Source organism: Dermochelys coriacea, chromosome 7 (genome assembly GCF_009764565.3).
Source record: "Dermochelys coriacea isolate rDerCor1 chromosome 7, rDerCor1.pri.v4, whole genome shotgun sequence".
Taxonomy (NCBI): Eukaryota; Metazoa; Chordata; order Testudines; family Dermochelyidae; genus Dermochelys; species Dermochelys coriacea.
In genome coordinates this window covers 57,654,792-57,675,359 of record NC_050074.1, presented here as the reverse complement: position 1 = coordinate 57,675,359, position 20,568 = coordinate 57,654,792, and the positions used below count along the sequence as shown (strand labels likewise).

General features: G+C 42.3%; 1 protein-coding gene and 1 long non-coding RNA gene across 13 annotated transcripts in view; one reads left to right on the top strand and one right to left on the bottom strand.

The window, feature by feature from the left end:
• Positions 1-17,734, top strand: part of ZFAND4 (zinc finger AN1-type containing 4) — a 39,605-nt gene extending 21,871 nt beyond the window's left edge. For 6 of the 12 annotated variants that reach the window (XM_038409476.2, XM_038409479.2, XM_043519092.1 and 3 more), the window contains 5 exons: positions 3,851-3,998; positions 4,779-5,960; positions 6,593-6,647; positions 12,308-12,425; positions 16,840-17,734. In XM_038409476.2, coding sequence (XP_038265404.1) covers positions 3,851-3,998; positions 4,779-5,960; positions 6,593-6,647; positions 12,308-12,425; positions 16,840-16,975 — 1,639 coding nt within the window. In that variant the 3' untranslated portion in view covers positions 16,976-17,734. Of the gene's footprint in view, positions 1-3,850; positions 3,999-4,778; positions 5,961-6,592; positions 10,395-10,529; positions 12,426-16,397; positions 16,806-16,839 lie in introns of those variants that run through there. The other 6 variants (XM_043519089.1, XM_038409480.2, XM_038409481.2 and 3 more) reach the window with 4 other exon arrangements.
• LOC119858565 overlaps positions 1-20,568 on the bottom strand; it is a 58,052-nt gene that overhangs the window by 13,664 nt on the left and 23,820 nt on the right. The gene's annotated exons all lie outside the window — the stretch shown is intronic.

Genomic DNA, 20,568 nt, shown 5'->3' with positions numbered 1-20,568 from the left:
CAGAAGGCCCTCCATTTGTGGGACTTCTGCATCCGGCATGCGATCCACTTGGAAGCCTCGTATCTCCCCGGCTTCTGTAAGATACTGGTGGATTGCCTCAGCAGGTCCTTCTCTCATCACAAGTGGTCCCTTCACTTGGAGGTTGTCAGAATGCTCTTCCCAAGTGGACTTGTTCATCACCAGACAGAACAGAGTGCCATCAGTTTTGTTCTCTCCAAGGCCTCAGCAGAGGCTCACTTACCCAATGCCTTTCTTCTATCATGGTCAGGAGACCTGATGTATGCCTCCCCACCAGTTCTGCTCATCAGCAAAGTCCTCCTAAAGATCAAGAGGGACAAGGAATGGTCATTATGATCACCCCAGCACGGCCTCCCCAGCATTGGTTCGGTATGCCCAATCACTTGGCCGTAGCTGCCCCATGGCCACTTCCCAGCTGCCCGCACCTCCTCTTACAGGATCATGGTAGACTCCTGCACCTGAACTGAACCTCTCCACCTCACAACTTGGATGCTGTGTGGCTGAATCCAGAGGATCAAGCCTACTGTAGTCAGGTACTGCAGGCTGTCTTGGAGAGCAGAAAGCCCTCCACTGGTGCTTCCACTTTGCCAGGAAAGTTGCATTTCTTCTGCTGGGCGTCGGAGCGGAATATCTCCCCAACCCAGTTGTCTCTGCAGTCCATCCTGGATTACCTGCTTCACTTAAAGCCCCAAGGTCTCAACTTCTCTTTAATCAAGGTGCACCATATTGGCCTTGCATCCAGGGTAGATTGGTGTTCTTGCATGAGATGTTGATCAGGTTCCTGAAAGCCTTAAAAGACTCTTTCCACTGGTCCGGGACCCAGTTTCCCAATAGGACCTCAACCTGGTCCTCTCTTGGCTCACGGGTCTGCCCTTTGAGCCTATGGCTTCTTGTTCCCTTTCCCACTCGTCGCGGAAGGTTGAATTCCTTGTAGCTATTACCTTGGCGAGACGTGTCTCCAAAATTAAAGCCTTCACTTTGGAGCCCCCATACACGATATTCTACAAGGAGCAGGTCCAGCTGCGGCCCCATCCAGCCTTCCTGCCAAAAGTGGTGTCACGCTTCCATGTCAACCAGGATATCTTCCTCCTGGTGTTCTGTCCAAAGTCTCACGTGACCAATGAGGAGAGGCGGCTGCACATTCTAGATGTCAGGCGTGCCCTGGCGTTCTACCTGGAGTGCACCAAGCCCTTCCACAGATTGACCCAGCTCTTTATCACGATAGCTGATAGGAGGGCCTTCCAGTGTCCTCTCAGAGGATTTTGAATTGGATCATCGCCTGCATCTGTATTTGTTACAAGTTGGCGCAGGTTGTGCCTCCACTGATAGTGAAGGCTCACTCGACTAGGGCTCGGGCGTCTTCAGCTGCCTTCCTGGTACACGTCCCTATCCAGGACAACTGCAGGGCCCCAATGTGGTCTTCAGTACACACATTCATGGTGCATTACGCCATCACCCAGCAAGCCAGAGATGATGCTGGATTTGGCAGAGCTGTACTGCAGTCGACATGTCCATGAACTATGTCTGAACCCCCCTTCGATGATACTGCTTGGGAGTCAACGGAATGGACTTGAGCAACACATCTTGAAGAACAACAGTTATGAAAGATAAACATCTTTTTCTAAATGAGTTTAAACTTTTTTGGGGTGGAGGGCAATCTGTCAGCCTCCATTGATTCAGCCAACAGTTAAAAGTTGAATCCCTACACCCCCAGCCAGAGCTTTCACCCCCCACCGCACCCTCTACCCTAGCCCTGAGCCTCTCCAACACCACGAGCCCCTCATCTCCAGTCCCAGCCAGAGCCCTCATCCCCCGCACTCCAGCCCCCTGCCTTATCCCTGAGCTTCTCCAACACCCCAAACCCCTCATTCCCAGCCCCAGACGGAGCCCTCACTCCCTACACCCCTAATCTTGCCCAGAGCCCTCATCCCCCCGCACCCTGTCTGCCCCAACCCTGAGCCCCCTCCCACATCCCAAACCTCTCATCCCCAGAGCAATTGATGCTACCTGGGGCTGGTTTGGAGTATGTGGCCTGTCCCTCTGGACCATTTTATCCCATCCTTACAGTAAAGGTAAAAGTTAGCACCTGCTAAACAGTAAACAAATAATGCAATTGCATTATCTTTATGTTGAAGAGGAAGGTTGCTAAAGTCTTGGTGTAGCCCTCATGCACCACTCCTGGGGCCCTGGGGATTGGGGGCTTATTCAAACCCTACTTCAGGTAAGGATGAATTTTACAGCATGGAACTCATGAAGACTGATACTTAAAAGGACCCAGTCTGCTTGAAATCCACTCATTCAAACAATTTCTTGGAGGTAGTTTCAGGTACTTTCTCTCCCCAAATTCCCATCACAATTTGTGGTTTTCCAGACGCTTTCCTCTTTTTAAAAAATGCCCCCCGTCCCGAGTGAGTGGTGTGAGACCTGTTCAAACAGGAAAACCTACTACAGGAAAAGCAGTGGAAGAGACATGCTGTCAATTGCACAAAGTAAAAAGGGGGGGAGGGTGGGGAGAGCTCTCAATTCTTTTGTTGTAGTTATCATAGGCCTTGCTTAGAACAATTGTAGGTGAACAACAGGCAGACAAGTGACTTTTTTAGTTATTTGCAAGATTGAGAGGCTGGAAGAGACCTTTACTAGTAAAGATTATGCATTAAAGAAATCAAATGTTTGTGGTTTCTCTCTACACACAGTTGTTCAGTTTCTAGTGCGGAAATACATGACTGTTGTTCATATTCTAATTTAGGATTTGCCTTCCTATTCTTCCAAGAACTGTCCTTGATCTTTGCCTAGAGAGTCAACACAAATACTGGTTCTTCATTTAAGTGGAGCAGATTGCCTCTGTAAACCATGGAAGATGACCGCTTTAATTTGTGATCATATGATTTAGACATGTGGCTCGCGCAAATATAAAATTTGGAATGCTTTGTTATAATTATACCTGTTTGACCAGCGATAACTACTTCCTGGCTGTTAGTTCTTTCTGTCTCTCTCGGAGAGAAAATACTTCTGTTAAACTTGATAAGACATGTGTATGAATCAAAACCTATCAGCTTTTTAATGTTCCCAGTGTATCACAGTTAAATGTTAGATGTGTATTAATAGAATAATGCTTGCTAGAGGGGAAAAAAATCAGGTATAAGATTTAAAACAGATTGAGGTCCATATTCTACTTCCATTCTGTGTATTTTAGAAGATGGTGTAATGTTACATTTTCAGTGATCAGTCACATTGATTGGCAGGCTGTGTTAGATGTATTTTGTCTTGTTAGGTCTAGTGGTATTAGTGTTTCCTTTTTCCAAATGAGATTCTTTAGAACCCTAACTGATCCTGTTTGTTTTTTATTTTAAAAAACAGACATATATTGTCAAATCCACATGGGTGACCCCTCCATTTCCATTTTTTATGAAAGCACCCCTTGGGATGGGTAGAAATTTGGACTTCCCATCCATGACAGTGTCTGGTTAATGGGAAAACTGATCAGCCTGTTGTCTGAGTCACACAATTTAACAGCTTTGGCCGTGCCAGCAGGAGACGTTATTGGAACTGGATGTTGACTTTTAGGGGAAAATATATAGTGGGGTGCAAAACAACTGCATACAGTACAATAATTTCCCAGTAGTTTGCCTATATTTTAATCTCATTATCATTTCATGGTGTGAACATCCCATTTAAGGAATTCTTGTTTTCACCTAAGAAAATTACTTTTGAAATATCCTTTCCTACAGTTCATATAATGCTTTGTCAACAGATGGACTACTGGCTTTGACTTTCTAGTTGTATGTGTGTGTATACTCTACATTGATAGTTTTTGTTTTCTTTCTCTTTTCAGTGGTGGTTCAGTTTATAACTTATACGCAGATGAAGACGAAGAAACAGAGGCATCTCCTTCTGGCCAACAGATTATTGAGAACTCGATTACTATGAATAAAATGAAGCTGCTCAAGGCAAAGATGGAGAACATGAATCTCAGTAAAAAGGTGAGGCTGTGATCTCAATACCCTCATGATAAAATGGTTCATGCCTTCCCAGTGCAGGTCTTTCTAGAGTGCTGATTAAATAAACTCTGGGTGTGCTCTTGGATAATGTAGACATAAAGGGCATGTCTTTTATGCAAATAATAGTTTAATCTGGACCCACTGCCTCCGCAGTCAAAGAATTCAGTGTTGTATCACCTTTCAATGCTTCACTAACATAAGGCTATTTAATACTTAAGTTTGCTGTTTTGTAGTAATGCTATAGTGTTTATAAGTACAGTCAATAAGCAAGTGGTGTCAGTCCCAGGATATGAGACACACAAGGTAGGTGAGGTAATATCTTTTATTGGACCAACTTCCATTGGAGGATTGGACAAGCTTTTGAGCTACACATTTGTAGCTTGAAAACTTGTCCTTCCACCAACAGAAAAGTTGATCCAATAAAAAATATTACCTCACCCGCTTTTCTTAATCAGTAAGCAAGATAATTAGCTGCTGGAAAGTGTTGATGCCTTTTTAATTAGCAAGAGTATGAACAAGAGACTGAGGCACTAGGCTGGGTTCAGTTCCCACTTCTGCAGTAGAACTTAGGTAAGTCACTTTAGTCTCTGTGCATCAGTCTCCTGTCTGTAAAACAGGAATGAGAGTACTTCCTTTATCTTCTGTGCAGGATCAATCTCTTGCAATGTGTACGTACAGCCCCAGCACAATGGGGACCTAGTCTAAGTTGGATTCTCTAGATGCTACTGTAACACAATTAATGTCTTTTTTCCTTTGAAATAGCCTAAGAAGACTGTCAAGGTAAAACCTCGTCCACCTATAACTCCTCGACCGTCTAGCAGTTCAGCAGCAGTTGCTCGTCACCGGTTTTTAAGAGTACTTCCCCACATTGGACAGTCCTGCCTACCTCCTCCTGGGAATTTGTATCCCTCGGAGTCTTCCCAGAATGCACTTTCAGCTTTGGCTACTTTGGCCACTGCTGGTAGAACAATGCCATCCATTACTAGTGACTTTCTTAAGGAAGATGACAATTGGGAGAGCACCTCCCGGTCTCAGTCAGTTAATAGCATTCGACTACCACCGAAAATATCTCGTGTCGAACTAGAAAATGCAAAACTACCTACAAATAACTTCCTTCCCCCTGTCCCATCACTACCTACAAATTCCAAAAAAGCTTTAGAAAATGTGACATCCACAAATGAGGACGATCCTGTCTTGTATCCACATCTAACAAACGTAGAACTGTGTGCAACAGAAGACAAGCTTCTACCTGAAACAGATGCTTTTGCTTTGTTAGCAGAAGCAAACACTGCTGAACAGTATAGTGAGTTATATGGAATAGGGAAGGTAAACCCAGAGCTTGGACTGTCTGAGGGGGATGAGGAATCTAAGGCTGTAGAACAGCATAGCAAACCCATTACAAATATCTTGAACGCTACAACAATGGAGACTGGGCTTCTCAACACTCGTGAACTAAGTCCTCCGAAGAACACACTCTTGTCACCTCTTCGGTATTCAGCCCAAATGGCACATCACAGTTCTCTGAAACCACAGACACAACCCAAATGCTTTGAGGTCAGTAACTTGAGACCTGCTGCCTCCCCAAATCTGCTCCGATCTTTGGAGGTCCGTAATTTGGCAGACTCCTCTTTTCCAAGGACTACAAGATTTCATGGTGTGAAGGTAGACTCACCTGGCAAAAGACCTGATATAATTTCTAAAATAGAGGCTAGGGACATCACAGAGATGGCAAACAAGGCATCCAAAGAACCTGTGGGTTCTGTAAATAACTTAGAATTTCTAGCTTCGCTGGCCCGAAGCACAAGCAGGGAAAGTTTACAGAATTCCTGCGGGACAGGCAGGTTTCGGACTTCTGGTATTGCACTACCTACGAACCTCCAGCGTTTTCAGGAAGAAAGCTTTAGGAAAGCCTCTCCCCCAGATGAAGCTGCTGAATACTTCCTAGTAAGTGTCAGTATTTCCTGAACAATTGGGGTTTTCCTGTACAGTAGTCTCTAGTAAAGACTGCCAAAAAATGCCTATTTTTCAATCTGGGGAACTATAAATCTCATCTCACGCCATCAGTAGTTGAAACAGATGGTTTTTTAGATTTCTTTGGTACCTTGATTGCATGTTTAGCTAATGGGTTTCTAGAGGCAATTTCCCCACAGATTTACAGTAATATTAAAGTACTTTTGGTTCAGAATGTAAACTCCTTTACTACTTGTAACTCTGTTGGCTAAATACTGTATGTGTCGAAATGTCATTTGGCTCCTCCAGCTGTTCATTAATTGTGAGCCATTTTAAAGGCTACCTTATAACTGCCACTGTACGTGCCTAACCACAGACTTTTAATATGCTGTACCACATTTCTAATATGCTGTATAAAGTATGGAAAGACTATTAAATCACAATCATTTTAAACAAGGTTTGTTCCAGTTAACTTGAACTTCATGTACAAAATACTTCTCATAGCTCTCTTCATACGTATATTGACTGATACAACATGAGCTTCAGACAAGCTGATATGAAATTGCTTAATCTTTTATTTGTCTACCATCTGTCAGTAATTCCACTTAAAATATTCTTGTTTTTAGTCTGCCCATGGGCTTGGAATGAATGGAAATGTTGCAGCTACAGGGAAAAGAGTAGGTAAGTAATGTGAATTTGTTTAAAGAGCTGAAGTTGACTGTTTAAGTCTCTTCCCAGTTATCAAACACACCCAGAGCAAGAATTATACCTTTGTGTAGGGCATAAAGCTTTGAAACGCTTTCTCTGTACTAGATTTTTACAGAATGGATTAAACCTGAATATTTTGAGTTGTGCTTTCATACATGGATCTCATTCTGGCCTTGGGTAGAATTTGGGACCCAGGAGAGTATTCCTGGCTCTGTCACTGCCCTGTTGGATGACCTTGGGCAAGCCACTGCCTCTCCATGCCTCAGTTTCCCCATCAGTAAAATGGGGGTAATGATACTGCCCTTTTTAAAGCACTTTCCATCAGTGCTATAAAAGAGCGTGGACGTGGTGGTGTAGTTGTGTTTTAGCTGCATTATTTTTGTTGTTCACTGAGCGCCCAAGGGTGTTCTGCATCATCCACAAAAATACACGTTCTCTGCACTGAGGTTTATACTGTAAAGGGGATGATCCTGCAAACAGTTATGCACCTATTAAAGTCAGTGGGACTACTCACATAGCGAAGAGTTTCAGAGTAGCAGCCGTGTTAGTCTGTATTCGCAAAAAGAAAAGGAGTACTTGTGGCACCTTAGAGACTAACAAATTTGTTAGAGCATAAGCTTTCGTGAGCTACAGCTCATTTCATCAGGAATGCATCCGATGAAGTGAGCTGTAGCTCACGAAAGCTTATGCTCTAATAAATTTGTTAGTCTCTAAGGTGCCACAAGTACTCCTTTTCGTTTCACATAGTGAAGTTACTCTTATGTGTGCAGGACTGGGTCCTGAAAGACCTTGCAATAGGAAACATGGAGCAGGTGAGGGCAGGGTGGGAGTTGAGGGTTACAGGTAAGGTCCTGAGTTTGGTTTATTATTAGAGCACACTACTTGTGTTAGTGGGGAGTTGTGAATGTGCAATACCTGCTAAAAATCAAGCCACATGTTTAATGCCTATATGTGGATTTAGGTCCCAACTTTGGGGATCCAAGCTTGAAAATCTTGATCTATATTTCTAATTTAATAAAATAAGTTCTTACCTGTTGCTGCCATCTTGTTCCTGTACGCTTCCTAATGCCTAGCTGCCATGTTTTCCTTGCCAATACACACTTTTCTTAGGGCAGGTCTACACTTAAAACGCTGCAGCGGTGCAACTAAATCACTTCAGTGAAGATGCTACTAAGCCGACAGGAGAGCTTCTCCCGTTGGCATAATTAATCCACCTTCCCAAGAGGTGGTAGCCATGTTGACAGGAGAAGTATAATGCTGACTACACCGGGGGTTAGGTTGGTATAAATATGTTGCTCAGGGGTATGGCTTTTTCACACCCCAAGCAACATGGTTAAACCGATGTAAGTTTGTAGTGTAGACCTGGTCTTAAAAAAATTGTCTGTTTGCTTTGTTTCATCCCACTTTTTTTTGTTTTTACATAACTCTTACCATTGTTCGTTAAGATTTGTTTATTGCAGCATTTTGTATTTAAATTGTAGCCTACTTTCTACTTAACACTGCCAATAATTTATATAATGTTTGCCTAAAGATAGTTTTAACATTAATAGCTTAGTTGACGCACACTTCATTTAGAGTTATATACTCAAGAATTTCAAGTGAGCAGGACAGATTTTAATGCACTGTACTTGTAAATGATTCAGACTTTTACATAGGTATATCTTCTTTTACATGCATGTACAGTTGTACGTATTGTGGTAAGATCTTAGTGTTCAGAATATCATTGTAACTTGCAAGTGTTTTATATTTGGATATCCAACAGCATTAGATATTCTTTAAGGGGAGTATTAATCTCTGGACAAGTTCCCATGAATAACATTCTTATTTTTGGTTCCATTTTGAATATTAGTATATTTTGATAATCTGAATGTTAAACAGTCATTGGTGTGTGATTAAAACTCAGTTGTATGTAAGCAGATGTTTCTCTGAACAATTTTTGTAGTTCCATTATTAGAGAACAAGAACAGTGTGCACCTAGCCTAGTTCAGCATATGGAAGTAGCTCTGCTGTATGAAACAAGTCTAGCTATTTATTAGGGACAGAGGTAGAAGGATACTGCTACTAGCTACTGTTGCTTTAAGCACTGATTGCTCCAGCACATGGCCTGATAAGACCTCACCAGATCTTTTGTCTCTGTGAAACTTTTTCCTTAAAGAGTCAGTTATGCATCTCAGGGAGTGTGTTGCAGAGTAAGCCCTATAGTGATGAATACCATTCTTTCTCACAGTCCTGGAGATAAGCTTCTTGGCTATATTTAATTCCTTATTCAAGGAAAGTATCAATGTGTTCATTTTGTCTTCAGATTAGCTTTAATAGTTATTTTTGTATTGGCTCAGTAAACTCAAGAGTTTTTTCATCTTTTTAAAACTCTTAAATCTTTCTCAATAGCAGGTGCCTGGGAAGGCCTCGACTGGCTTCAAGCCTTGCATAGCTTTCTGGTGCAAGCAAGACATCTTGGGTAGTTAGGACTGTTGTTTTGGGGTTGGATAGAATATCTCTAGTTTTTCTAACTTTCAGAGCCTGCAGGCAATCCCTAAACCTGCATGCAAGTCCAAAGAACTCATTCACAACAGCAGTGACTCTTTTTTACTTAGGAATTAAGAAATCAGTTGAGCATGATTGACTCTTTTCCTTTTTTGCTTTACACCCTTCACAGTTGTCCTACAGTCTTTTCCTCCACCTAGCATGACTTTGGAAAAAGTGATGAGCAATAAGATCTAAGATATGTTTGTGATGAATCAGCTAGAAGATCTTGTTCCTCACAAGGGAATCCTATTATTTTCACAGTTACAACTGCTGATGACCTATGAGCAGAGGCAGTGGACACTGTCTTCTTTCCACTGCTGGTATCATTGTTGGTTAATCCAAAGCTACATTAATGTCAGTCTGTGTCCTTAGCACCAATCTCCAGTCTAAAGGGGGTATGTGTGCACTATAATGGTATTCGCCAGGGTCAAGGAAGCTATTGCTTATGTAGTCCACTCCAAAAAGTGAGTTGGGGGTGAGTGTTTTGTAGTACTTGGTACTATTTTCTTCCCTTCTCCTCTGCGATCGTGTACAGCCGATAAGGGTAAGTGGGATATTAAGGTTTCTCCTCCTTCTGGACTTATTACATGGCTATATATACATGCTTGCCATGCTTGCACTGTCAAAGCTTGTTTGTTTTTTTGTTGCACCACTCTTGGTGCTGTTATCTGTGCCAGAATAATGCATTTGACTGGAAGGGCCTTATAAATAAAATATATCAGGTTTTCTTTAGTTGGGGGAGGGGTATATGGTAGACTTTGTACATGTAGGTCATATAACTTTGCGAGAACGCTAGCTGACTCTGTTACTCTTGAAACATCCATCATATGAGATGTGTATACTGTATTGTAATCTCCAGCTGCTATTGGTTGCCAAGTAGCTTGACTTCTGGTATGTTTGTCTTTTTAACTCTGCAAACAATCTTGTTTGCAAACTGCTTGGGTATATTTAATAGGCTCTTACACAGTTTTCTCCTTCATCTGCTTTGAAGCATTTTGAGTGGTTCAAAGTGGCAGCATTTGAATAATCAGATGAAATGCAATTGAATGCACTTGGAAGATCAGATCTAAGCAGTCTTATCAGAGACTGGCAGGGTAACATTTATTACCAGACATTTATTTTTCAAGCATTTGTGGCAAAGCATGGTGAACCATATTCTCAGGAGGTATAAACTAGCAACACTGTCTTAAATAGGTTTCAGAGTAGCAGCCGTGTTAGTCTGTATTCGCAAAAAGAAAAGGAGTACTTCTGGCACCTTAGAGACTAACAAATTTATTAGAGCATAAGCTTTCGTGAGCTACAGCTCACTTCATCGGATGTCTTAAATAGAGCTATGCCAATTTACACCAGCAGAGGGTCTAGCCTGATGCACGGTATGCCAGTGGTTTTCAGCCTGTGGTCCGTGGATCCCTGCTGGTTCGCAGACTCAGATTTCCAAAGGGGTCCGCACTTCCATTCAAAATTTTGTAGGGGTCTGCAAATGAAAAAAGGTTGAAAACCACTGTTATGCCAACAAACAGCATGTCTTGCAAACAGTTCGAGACATCTGAAAAGAAGAGTCTGGTGTTGCACTGTGCAGAGCCTTGGGAGATTTCCTAGGAAACCAATTGCTAATGGTCTCCTGCAGTGTGCTGAAAACTTCACTCTTCAGTGGCTGATGTTACAGTAAATTTGTCAGCCAGGTGAATTGCCTTGGAAAGAGCAAGACAGTATTGAAAACAGCAATTCCCAAACTATACTCTGCAAATCACGAGTGGTCCGTGGAGGGCTGGCTAGTCACATGGTGATGGCTTCTCTCATTTCCAGCTCCCGTACCACATTAAAGACAGCTAACTATGAGCTAAAAGCTTCCCTAATATTATTTCTCCATGTAAGCAATTGCTGTATGAGCAGCAAGGATATTATTTGATTGCAGATGGGAGGGCATTTGTCCATGAGGCAGTCTCTTTTTTGGGGAGTTATTTTGGGGCAGTTCTCTGGCCTGTGCTATAGAGATGATAACAGTGGCCCTTCTGGCCTTGGGATCTATGAATCTGTGTGGTCCACAGTAGGAAAAATACTTCTAAACCCACCCTGTTGTATAAACACTTAATATTATATACTGCTCTCAACACCATTCCCAAACTGGGCTAACTGAAACCCCCTGATAAGTGTCTGGGGACAAAACCGGCTCCCCAAAATGGCTCCAGTAAATTGAGCACAGTTTTAGAGGATGAAACTGATGGTGTGAACTAGCTAGATCTAGAAATAAGTCTTCCATGCCAAGCAGCCATAGCTTCAGTGGGACAAACTCAGCCCTTGTATAAGCAGGCACAACTCCCAGTCACGCACTGAGAGCTGTCAGCTTAGCTTAGGGCTGAATTTGGTCCGCTGCCAGTTACATCTGAAAAGGACTGGCTACTGGAAACTAAGATGTGCCGTACATAAAGTACTTATGTACTGATGGCTTGTGCTGTGAGCATCCAGATACTATGGTGATGAGTGCAGTAGAAATGCATTTATAATCCTCTGTATAGGTTGGTATTTTCCTCTCCTGGTTGCTAACCATCACTTGCCACATAGCATCATACAGTAGGTGTGCATGGACAAGGTGATTGACTAAAGCGTTAACTTGCAATATGCCTGCAAAACTTTAAAATGTTAACATAGCCAGACACCTGTTATATTGTGATATTTAAATCTGAGTTTACTTGCTGGTGCATATGCGCTATACTGGGTACATCCTAATAGTCCACTGATTCCACTGGAAAGTCATCAGTGGTCAAGGCATTCTGTTCCAGTCACAAAATAAAAACACAGACAGTGCAACAGGGAGACAGGCTTGGAGCTGCACCGCTTGGTTCTGCCCTTCATTAAGGTAAACGTAGACCAGTTGCGTAACCTCTCTTGTATGTCAGGACCCACAACCTACCTCCCCTTTCCTAAGATGCTGTGAGGCTTAACTGATGCTTGTAAAATAGACTGGGAGCCCCATGTGAAAGGTGCTATGTAAAGGCAAAGTATGTTCTCTGGCTGTGGGATTAGTTGAATATCATCTCTTGAAATACAAGTGTTTAACAGCAAACGTAACTATACAATATGTTCATTACATGTTTTACCTTTGAAAGCAGGTGAAGCAACCCATCTCCCACCTGTGAATGGTTCAATGCAAACAAAAAAGAAAACTACAAAGCACTGCTTTCTCTGTGGCAAGAAAACTGGATTGGCAACCAGCTATGAATGCAGGTAGGCTGAGTGTATAACACATGGTTAAAATGTAATCAGACAAATGGCTGTGATCAGACAAAAGGGTGGGGGGGTGTAGGTGTGGGTGGATGTGTTTTGGAAGGTACAGTAATTCTAAAGTTTGGTAAACTACAAGGCAACTAGCATTCAGAACAAGTTGAGAGAACTGTTCATGACTTTAACTTTTCCTCAGCTGTGAGAAATGAGGTTCAGATAGAGAATGTATTCTCTGTTCTCAAGAGGTCTGGGCTCACAGGAGACTTTGGCTCGCTAGGTGTAGCCAAGAAAACATGATGGTGCGGAGAATACAAACTAGTGTGGGAAGAACTTGTCTAAGATTCCATCATCAGTGAGAGAAACTTAAGAACATACATTTGTAGCAACTTGGAGAATACGCTGCTTTGGTTGGTACTTCTGTGTAAATCTGCCATTGACTTTAAAGTTGTATGCAGTGGTGTTGTAACTGTGTCGGTCCCAGGATTTCGAGAGACGAGTTGGGGAGGTGATATCTTTCATTGGACCAACTTCTGTTGGTGACAGGAACAAACTTTTGAGCTTACACAACTCTTCTTCTGTTTGCTTGAAGAGTTCAAAAAATCTCTGTGTAAGCTCGAAAGCTTCATTCTCTCACCATCAGAAGTTGGTCCAATAAAAGATATTACCTCCCCAACTTGTGTGTCTGATTGACTTCCAGGGTTACATTCGACCCTGGGGTAAGCCAAAACAACTAGCTAGCAACACCTCTTTATTACTTTGTATTCAGCAACGTATTGTTTTTAAATGTGGTCTGTTTAGTGTAAAACGGCAGTCGCTACTGAACACTCTTCCATTTATCCTCTGTTTTTAATTAGCTTTCATAAAGTCAGACGATCTAAAGGTGGGGAAAGATAAACCACTAAAGTTTAAAATGGTTGATGGGATCTCTGTTTGTTTTTGTGTGATCTAAACATACTGAGGAAAAAAAGAAAAATATGTTAAACTATTCCCTCTCAAAGCAAATAAATTTTACCATTAACCCCACGTGCTAAATCAAAGCAAATAGATATGGTCAAGGTGATGATGGTGCATTTCACAAAAAAAGAAAGGGGGGGAATTAGCAGAAGAAAATGTCAAAAATTCAGTATTAGAACTAATGAGTTTCTGAGGCAACTTCCTCATAATGTAAAAATCAGAGGATTTGATGCAGGACGTGCCAAAAGAGCACTGGTGTAATCCAAATCATAAAAATAAGCTACCTTATCTATGAGCCATTATTTGACTGGGTTTCTCTGCTTTATTTCCATTCCAAGTAAGAAAGATTGGAAGGCAAATGAGCCTGGGTGGCCTTATCCATATCTTTACTGATGTGGCTGTTTGTCTTTAGATAAAATTTTACTTTTTTCATCTATGTATCTTGCATTCAGTTGTGCTCTCTCAAATCAGGTTTCATATTAAACAGTTAAAGCATCCAAAGAATTTAAGAAATTGACAGTAAATCCAAATAAACCTTCCCTGGGTGTCGAGGGAGAAATACTGGCATATAGATCTTGAGTCATTTTCCCCAGGTGTGATTTTTTTCCCCCCTGTATTAGAGTTGTCCTGTATTAGGTCTTCTAAAAGAATTTTAGCTTTGAGAACCACTGTTTTCAGTAGTTAAACTTTTTTTTTTTTTGCGGACCACTTGAAAATTGCTGAGGGTCTCAGCAGACCACTTAATGATCTTTCCAAATGTCGTTTATAGTGTTAGCTAAGTATTGTAAAATGCTTTGGATAAAAGGGTTATGTATTTAAAAAAAAAATCCTTAATTATTTTTTTGTTCTACAAAGAAAAGCACACAACTCATATTTTAATGTCAGTAGTCTTACCTTTCTAATGCAATAGATGTGCCCCTTCTTCCCCGCTGCGGCAGCCCCCGAGCTGGGGCTGGGAAGGAGGTGGATCTCTCCCCAGCCACAGAGCTGAGGCTGGGAAGCAGGGCTATCTCTCTCTGGCAGCCACAGCCCGGGAGCTGGGGAAAGTCGCCTCATTCTCTGGCTGCCAGAGCCCTGCACGTTCCAAATTTCCCCCACACCCTCTTCTCACCCCACTGCCCCCTCCCACCTACACCCTATTCCCCCCAAGGCCACCACCTCACCTTACATGTGCGTCTTCTCCAGGGTCCAGGCACCTAATTAATGGAGCCATGCCTGTGCAGCTCCGCTACTTAGGTGGGTGGCCCTTCATTTTGTCATGTGTGGCCGCCCAATTGCGCACCTTAAAGGGAACTATCTGTGGATTACCTGAATCAAGCTTGCGGACCACGTTTGAGAACTTCTGCCCTAATACAATGATAGCATCTCAATTTTTGGCTTCCCCACCTCCATTCTGTCTTCCCATTAGGAAGTTCTGTTAGCCAAAATATCAAAAATGGGTCCAGGAGAATCTGTTCTTTAGATTTTAGTTCCTGAGTAGCTTTGAGTTATCTTAAGAGAAACTCTAGGAAACACCTGAAGCAGATTGGGCTAAAGTAAGGGTATGTCTACATCACAGAGACTATGCCAGCATAGCTGGAGTGCCATAGGTATGCCAGCATAATCCCATAGTGTAGCTGCAGCCTGCCCTGACAAAAGGGTTTTTTCCATCAGTGTAGGAACACCAACTCCCTGCACAACAGTAGTGAGGTCCATGGAAGCATGTTTCTGTCAGCATAGCTGTGCCTACAGTGGGGATTGAGTCAGCAAAGCTAGATCCGTCAGGGGTGTGGATTTTTCACCTAATTTTTGTCAATGAGGTAGACAGTCTCCGTTGCAGCTGCTGGCACTGGGGGACTGACAAAAGGATGAGGCATTGCCTCCTGACTGATTCTCTACAGCCTGTTGGTTTTGTAAAGATTTTGGAAGTTACACATTTCTGTATTGAGGGAATATCTTGAGACTCCTGTGGAATTAGATTAAGTGGTCTGCTTGAGCCTGAAAATGTAATATTGTGCAGCGCCCCCCGGCAAAAAGGGGGGGAAATCTGCAGCCCAGTAAAAGGGTCTCCCACTCCTGAGACCCTAAAAAGATCCAGATGTTCCTCTATTAGAACAGAACGACAACCAGGTAAGGAATGTAATTGTACAAGAGAACTTCCAATTATAGACCTAGGGAATTGACCTAAAAATCAGTAAATCAGTATAAAATTCTACAGAAAAATTCAACAAAGAACCCAGATAACTAAATAGAGTAGGCATATAGCCTAATCAGGTCTTAAAGCTGAACACATTACTATCAGACGCAAACTCAGAAATTTCCTGAAATAAGTACTTATGACTTGACATTAGTTTTGACAGTCTGTTACACTCCCACTGCCTTGGCAAAGGGCCACAAGCTGTGGCTGGGGAGAGCTTATGTCAGGGTGTGTCTTTATTGCAATAGTTACCTTGAGTTAGCACACTCAAATTACTGCACTTGAACTAGCCTAATTTGAGTGAGAGGGATCATGCCTCAGAACTATATATACCTGAGCTGCACAGAGTGATTTGACTGACTGCTGCTGAGTTGTAATTCATGTTGTTGCTTCCTCACTGCATTGCTAGCTCAAGCATCAGCATCACTTGAGCTTCAACCCACCCACCCCTGATGGGCTAGTTACCGCATGCTGACTTTACTCAAACTAGAGATTTGTGTGTGTGGCTGGGAGTCAAGTGAAGGTAATGCTCGCGTTCCAACTCAAGCTAACTGCCATGGAGACAGACCCTTAGTCCTTTTCCCCAAGCAGCAGACTGCAGTCTGCCCTTTTTCCTTTTGTCAGGCTAGGAATTTTAGCTAGTCAAGCTGTCAAATTCTAAGCCAAAACCATTCCCTTTCTTAACTTGTATCTGCTGCTGCTATCAGGGGAAAGGCAGAGTTTCTCGTGTAGCAGAATTGTAGTTGTGCCTCCATGTTCATCCCAGCCTGGGATGGAGTGATATTTGTGGCTGTATTTTAAGAGGTAAATAATGGTCGGTTGATTTCTCCTCCTTCCCCCCGCAGCTCATGGAGTACCTGTCTAGTGATTTGGGTTCACTGAAAGAAAGGGGCACTGTGTCAAAGCAAAAACTAGCACTGTTGGGCTGAGCCTGTGTCCAGTCTTCAGGGAAGAACACAGTGAAGCCCTGTGTTGGCTGAAGTCATTTGATAAGATGACTGAACTCCTGAATTTCACCTGCTCACGTTCTGGGATGGTTCTATAAAGCTGGAATGATTGGAGTTAAGTGCCAGAGCAATGCTGGGTACCTTTCTGCAAGCTCATACCCAAAGCAGTCTTTTCCTTGTCTCCCCTTGGAAGAGAGCTGCAGTGGTGACCCCAGTAACGGGGGGGAGTAGTAAGTCCAAAAAGGAAGGAAAGGGCAAGGCAAAGGGCACCTTCTGAGTGTCGCAGAGAAACAGGCTTTTGGAAGGTGAGGCCTAACGTTTCATGTTCTTCATTCTTCAGATGTGGAAACAACTTCTGTGCAACTCATCGCTATGCAGAGACTCACAGCTGCACCTACGATTACAAGAGTGCGGGGCGGAGGTACTTGCAGGAGACTAATCCCGTCGTTAGTGCACCAAAGCTTCCCAAAATCTAACCATGGTTGTGCTGCCATGGCGGAATTGTATTACATTGAGAGAAGCAGCGTTTGCTTCGACTGCATTTATTTTGCCCTGCTCCATATCTAAAGATTTGCCAAGTAACAAAAGCACATGAGGATGCATCTGATTGAAGAATAATGTGAACACTACTGTAGCTGACACCTTTATTCTTTAGTGAATCAAAAGTTTAAAAAGTAGTTTTTAAAAACTTACAGTATGATTTTAACTGTTCTTGCACGTCTTGTGTTAAGTGTTTTATATCTGAAAATGCTATTTCACTAGACAAGTCTTTAAAAGATGCACTTTACTAAGTTTCATATTTACTGTATAACCAGACTTGAGGGGGTGCTGTAATGAGGGTGTCATGTAATGTCTCTGTACTCTACCTTGTGTTTTGTCCATTGTGTGGTATCTTAAGTTATTTCACTAGGAAGTCTCCCCCTTACTTCGAACCGCCTGTCCAGAGCTTCAAAGAGTGTGGTACTTTCTGCACTTCTGTTCCGTTCAGATTGGCATTCATATACTGTATATCCATTCTGCAAATAACATATCATGGTAATCGCACTATTTCTTAAAATACTACTCTTTATATGGCAGTTTTTTTAAATAGAAAATTCCCTTTGTTGCCATTAAATACAAGGAACAACTTATTTTAACTTTTTTTGTAATCCTAGATTTCTTAAAACTTCACAACTTGGTTTGTTAAGATGTTGAGTGCTGTTACCAGAAGAAATTCTAATAAATATTAAATTTTATTCTGGTTTGCATGCGCTTATCATAAGCTCAGTAATAACTTTTTAATATTTTACAGGGTGCTGGAAGTGAAGGGAGCGTTCTCAGAAGCTTACAGCATTGCCCTAACTCTGTTCTCATTGAAATCAGTGGTAAAACTTCCCTTTAGTGGGGATAGCTAGGCCAAAATTGAGCATCTTGAAAGTCTCTGTCTTGCAAACAAGCCAATCAAACCAAGCAAATCTAGGTGTTACCAAACTTCAGCAGATGTTTAACATGCCAGGCAATATTGTTGGCAGCCTTTACCACCTTGTACCAACATCGCACTGGGCCGGTTGGGTACTTGTAGGGGAGACCTCCAAGGAACACATAGGTGCTGCAGAAAGTAGTGTTAGAGCACCACCTACTGAAACTATTTCTCCTTCTATTCAGTAAAACATCCCACTCTGGTACTGGGGCACTGTGCTACTAGAGGAGCCTTATTATGAATATGTTTTAAAACTGCATTCCCAGTCATGTCTGGCCATTACAATATCATGGCACTTCTGAAGATGTAGGGTATTCAACAGACATGCAGCCAAGTTCTGACTTGGATAACTTGTCCACTCTCTTCTTCTAAATTCCCTCACTGACTAATTGGCTATGGTATCCTTCACTTCCTAAACGGTTGTGTACTGTTACTGCTGTGAGTGGTATTTCAGTGGTGACTAAAACCGAATCCACGCAAAACAGGGTGTTCCTGGTAGGAAGAGGGAAGCAGTTGAAGAGCTCGCTTTCTCTGTAACATTCCCCTTTATTGAGGGCACTTGCAGCCTCCAGGTCCTTTAGGATACCTAAAGAGCAATGGCTATTAAAAAAAAAAAAAAAAAAAAAAGTGCTCAATCCTATTTATGGTGGTTCAGAAGGCCATAGGTGGGGTGACGACACAGATCTGGCTATAGGACCCATGCATTTGACACATCAAGGTTCAGTTATGGCCATACTCAGGTAAAAGCTCCACTAGTATGAAATACAGCTGCCCCCTTCATAGCAACACTAGTTACTGTGAACACATCACCTTGTTGCTCTGCCCTTTCCATTAAATACAGACACCAAGGTCTGCCCTAATATTGAAAACTCTTAATATTTCAGTACACATCAACATGGCATGGAAGGCTTCTGCTAGGGATTGTGCTCTTGGTCTTTTGAACTTTAAATTTTCTACTGAAAGGCATTGTAATCAAAATAATAAAATCCAGGAAAAAGCCAAGTGATCACATCAGGAAATGCCCACATTAAGCTTGCATCTGCAACTGTCACTCTTCCCCTTTGTGCCTGTGCATCATGCTAGTCTTAATTGCATGATCTCACTGTTTAGCAAATATAGTCCAACATTCTCCTGATTTACATATTTCTAGTAATTTTTTCTATTCTTGTATCTTTATTGATGTAGGTTTCTTGTACAATAAGTTTTAAGTTCTCCTTATTGTGAGCACTCTTCTGTATACACCCTTTTCAACCAGCAGCATTGCCTTAAGTGCAATTAGCAGATAAAACAATTAATTACAAAACTAATTTTCCATATTCCTCCTGTGTTAGAATGTATGATGGAGTGTTTACCATGTAAACTTTCATATAAGTGACTTGCACTTTACTACACAGAGTAGTACACAGCGCTCCACAATGCTACATATCTGTTGTAGAGAAATGTTTAGCTTTTGTATTTGAGTCTATTTGATCGTGTAATTAGATTGTACTATAAAGCATTTACACACTGGCAGTTTACAGGTGACCTTGGTTTGTGCCCCTCCCCCTCTATTTTTTATTTTTGCCTGCTTTAGTTTTTACCTAGGAACTATGAGGAATGCCAACACTGCTCTCTTGCTGGAGGCAGCCATGGTAAAAACTAGTCTATCCCTATCTCACTTTCCATCCTTTGGGATGGAATTGCTCTGTCTCCTGCCTCCACAGGAGTAGACAAGACTTGAATTGTTAATGTACAACCCACACACAGAAACCTTTCCAACCTCCTTTATCCACCGTAAAGAAGCAAAGGGTTTGTTTCCTTACCTGGCATTCTCAGTCCTCATAACGGAGAGTGCTGACTGCTGTGGACGTGACTCGTGGCTTAGACCTGCTTGTGCCATGACGAGTGAGGCAGTTTAGATGCCTGCTGGGCTGTCTTACACCAACATCGATTGAGCTCATTCTGAATTGTGCTAAAGTTTAAAGGGAAAATTGTAGGGAGGCAGAGGAGACTCGGCTGATCAGAGGAGGAGTTTTTTCTGGTTGAGGGCGCTGATTGCATGCACTGGCACGAATGAGTGAGCCTGCATCAACTCAGATTACTACAGTTCAGCTTCAGGGTGAGTTATGCAAATGGTTGCCTCCAATAATTGCATGAAGCCCTTGTGTATGGATGTAAGGTGCTCTTTCATTGGCTGGAGTGTGGGCAGCAGGGACACAAGGAATGCAACTTTTTGAGTGTTGTCAAAGGGCTAATTTAAAGACAGTCACAGAAACCAAAAACGTGACAGAAATCAGTGTAACCTGTTTCACAAAGAGGCGAACTTAGGCAGTGTCTTGGGAAATAAGTGCCCTGCAGGAAGGAACCACTGGGATCTATTGGTGATAGTATTTGTTTCTGGTGCAGAATTGTAACTCTTCACTTTTTACAGTGGGAAATTCTCTTAGCTGCAGCCTCTTGCTTTAGTTTCTAGAATATGTTTGAGACCGGTTATGCGGTGTTGAATAAACCTGAATCCCAGGAAAGAATGTTCATTTGGCAGGAGGACTCAAAAGGTAGATTGCATGCATCTCTTTGAGTGATGTGTATCTCTAAAATGTAAATTGTAGCACTGTTTGCTCAGTGCTGAAC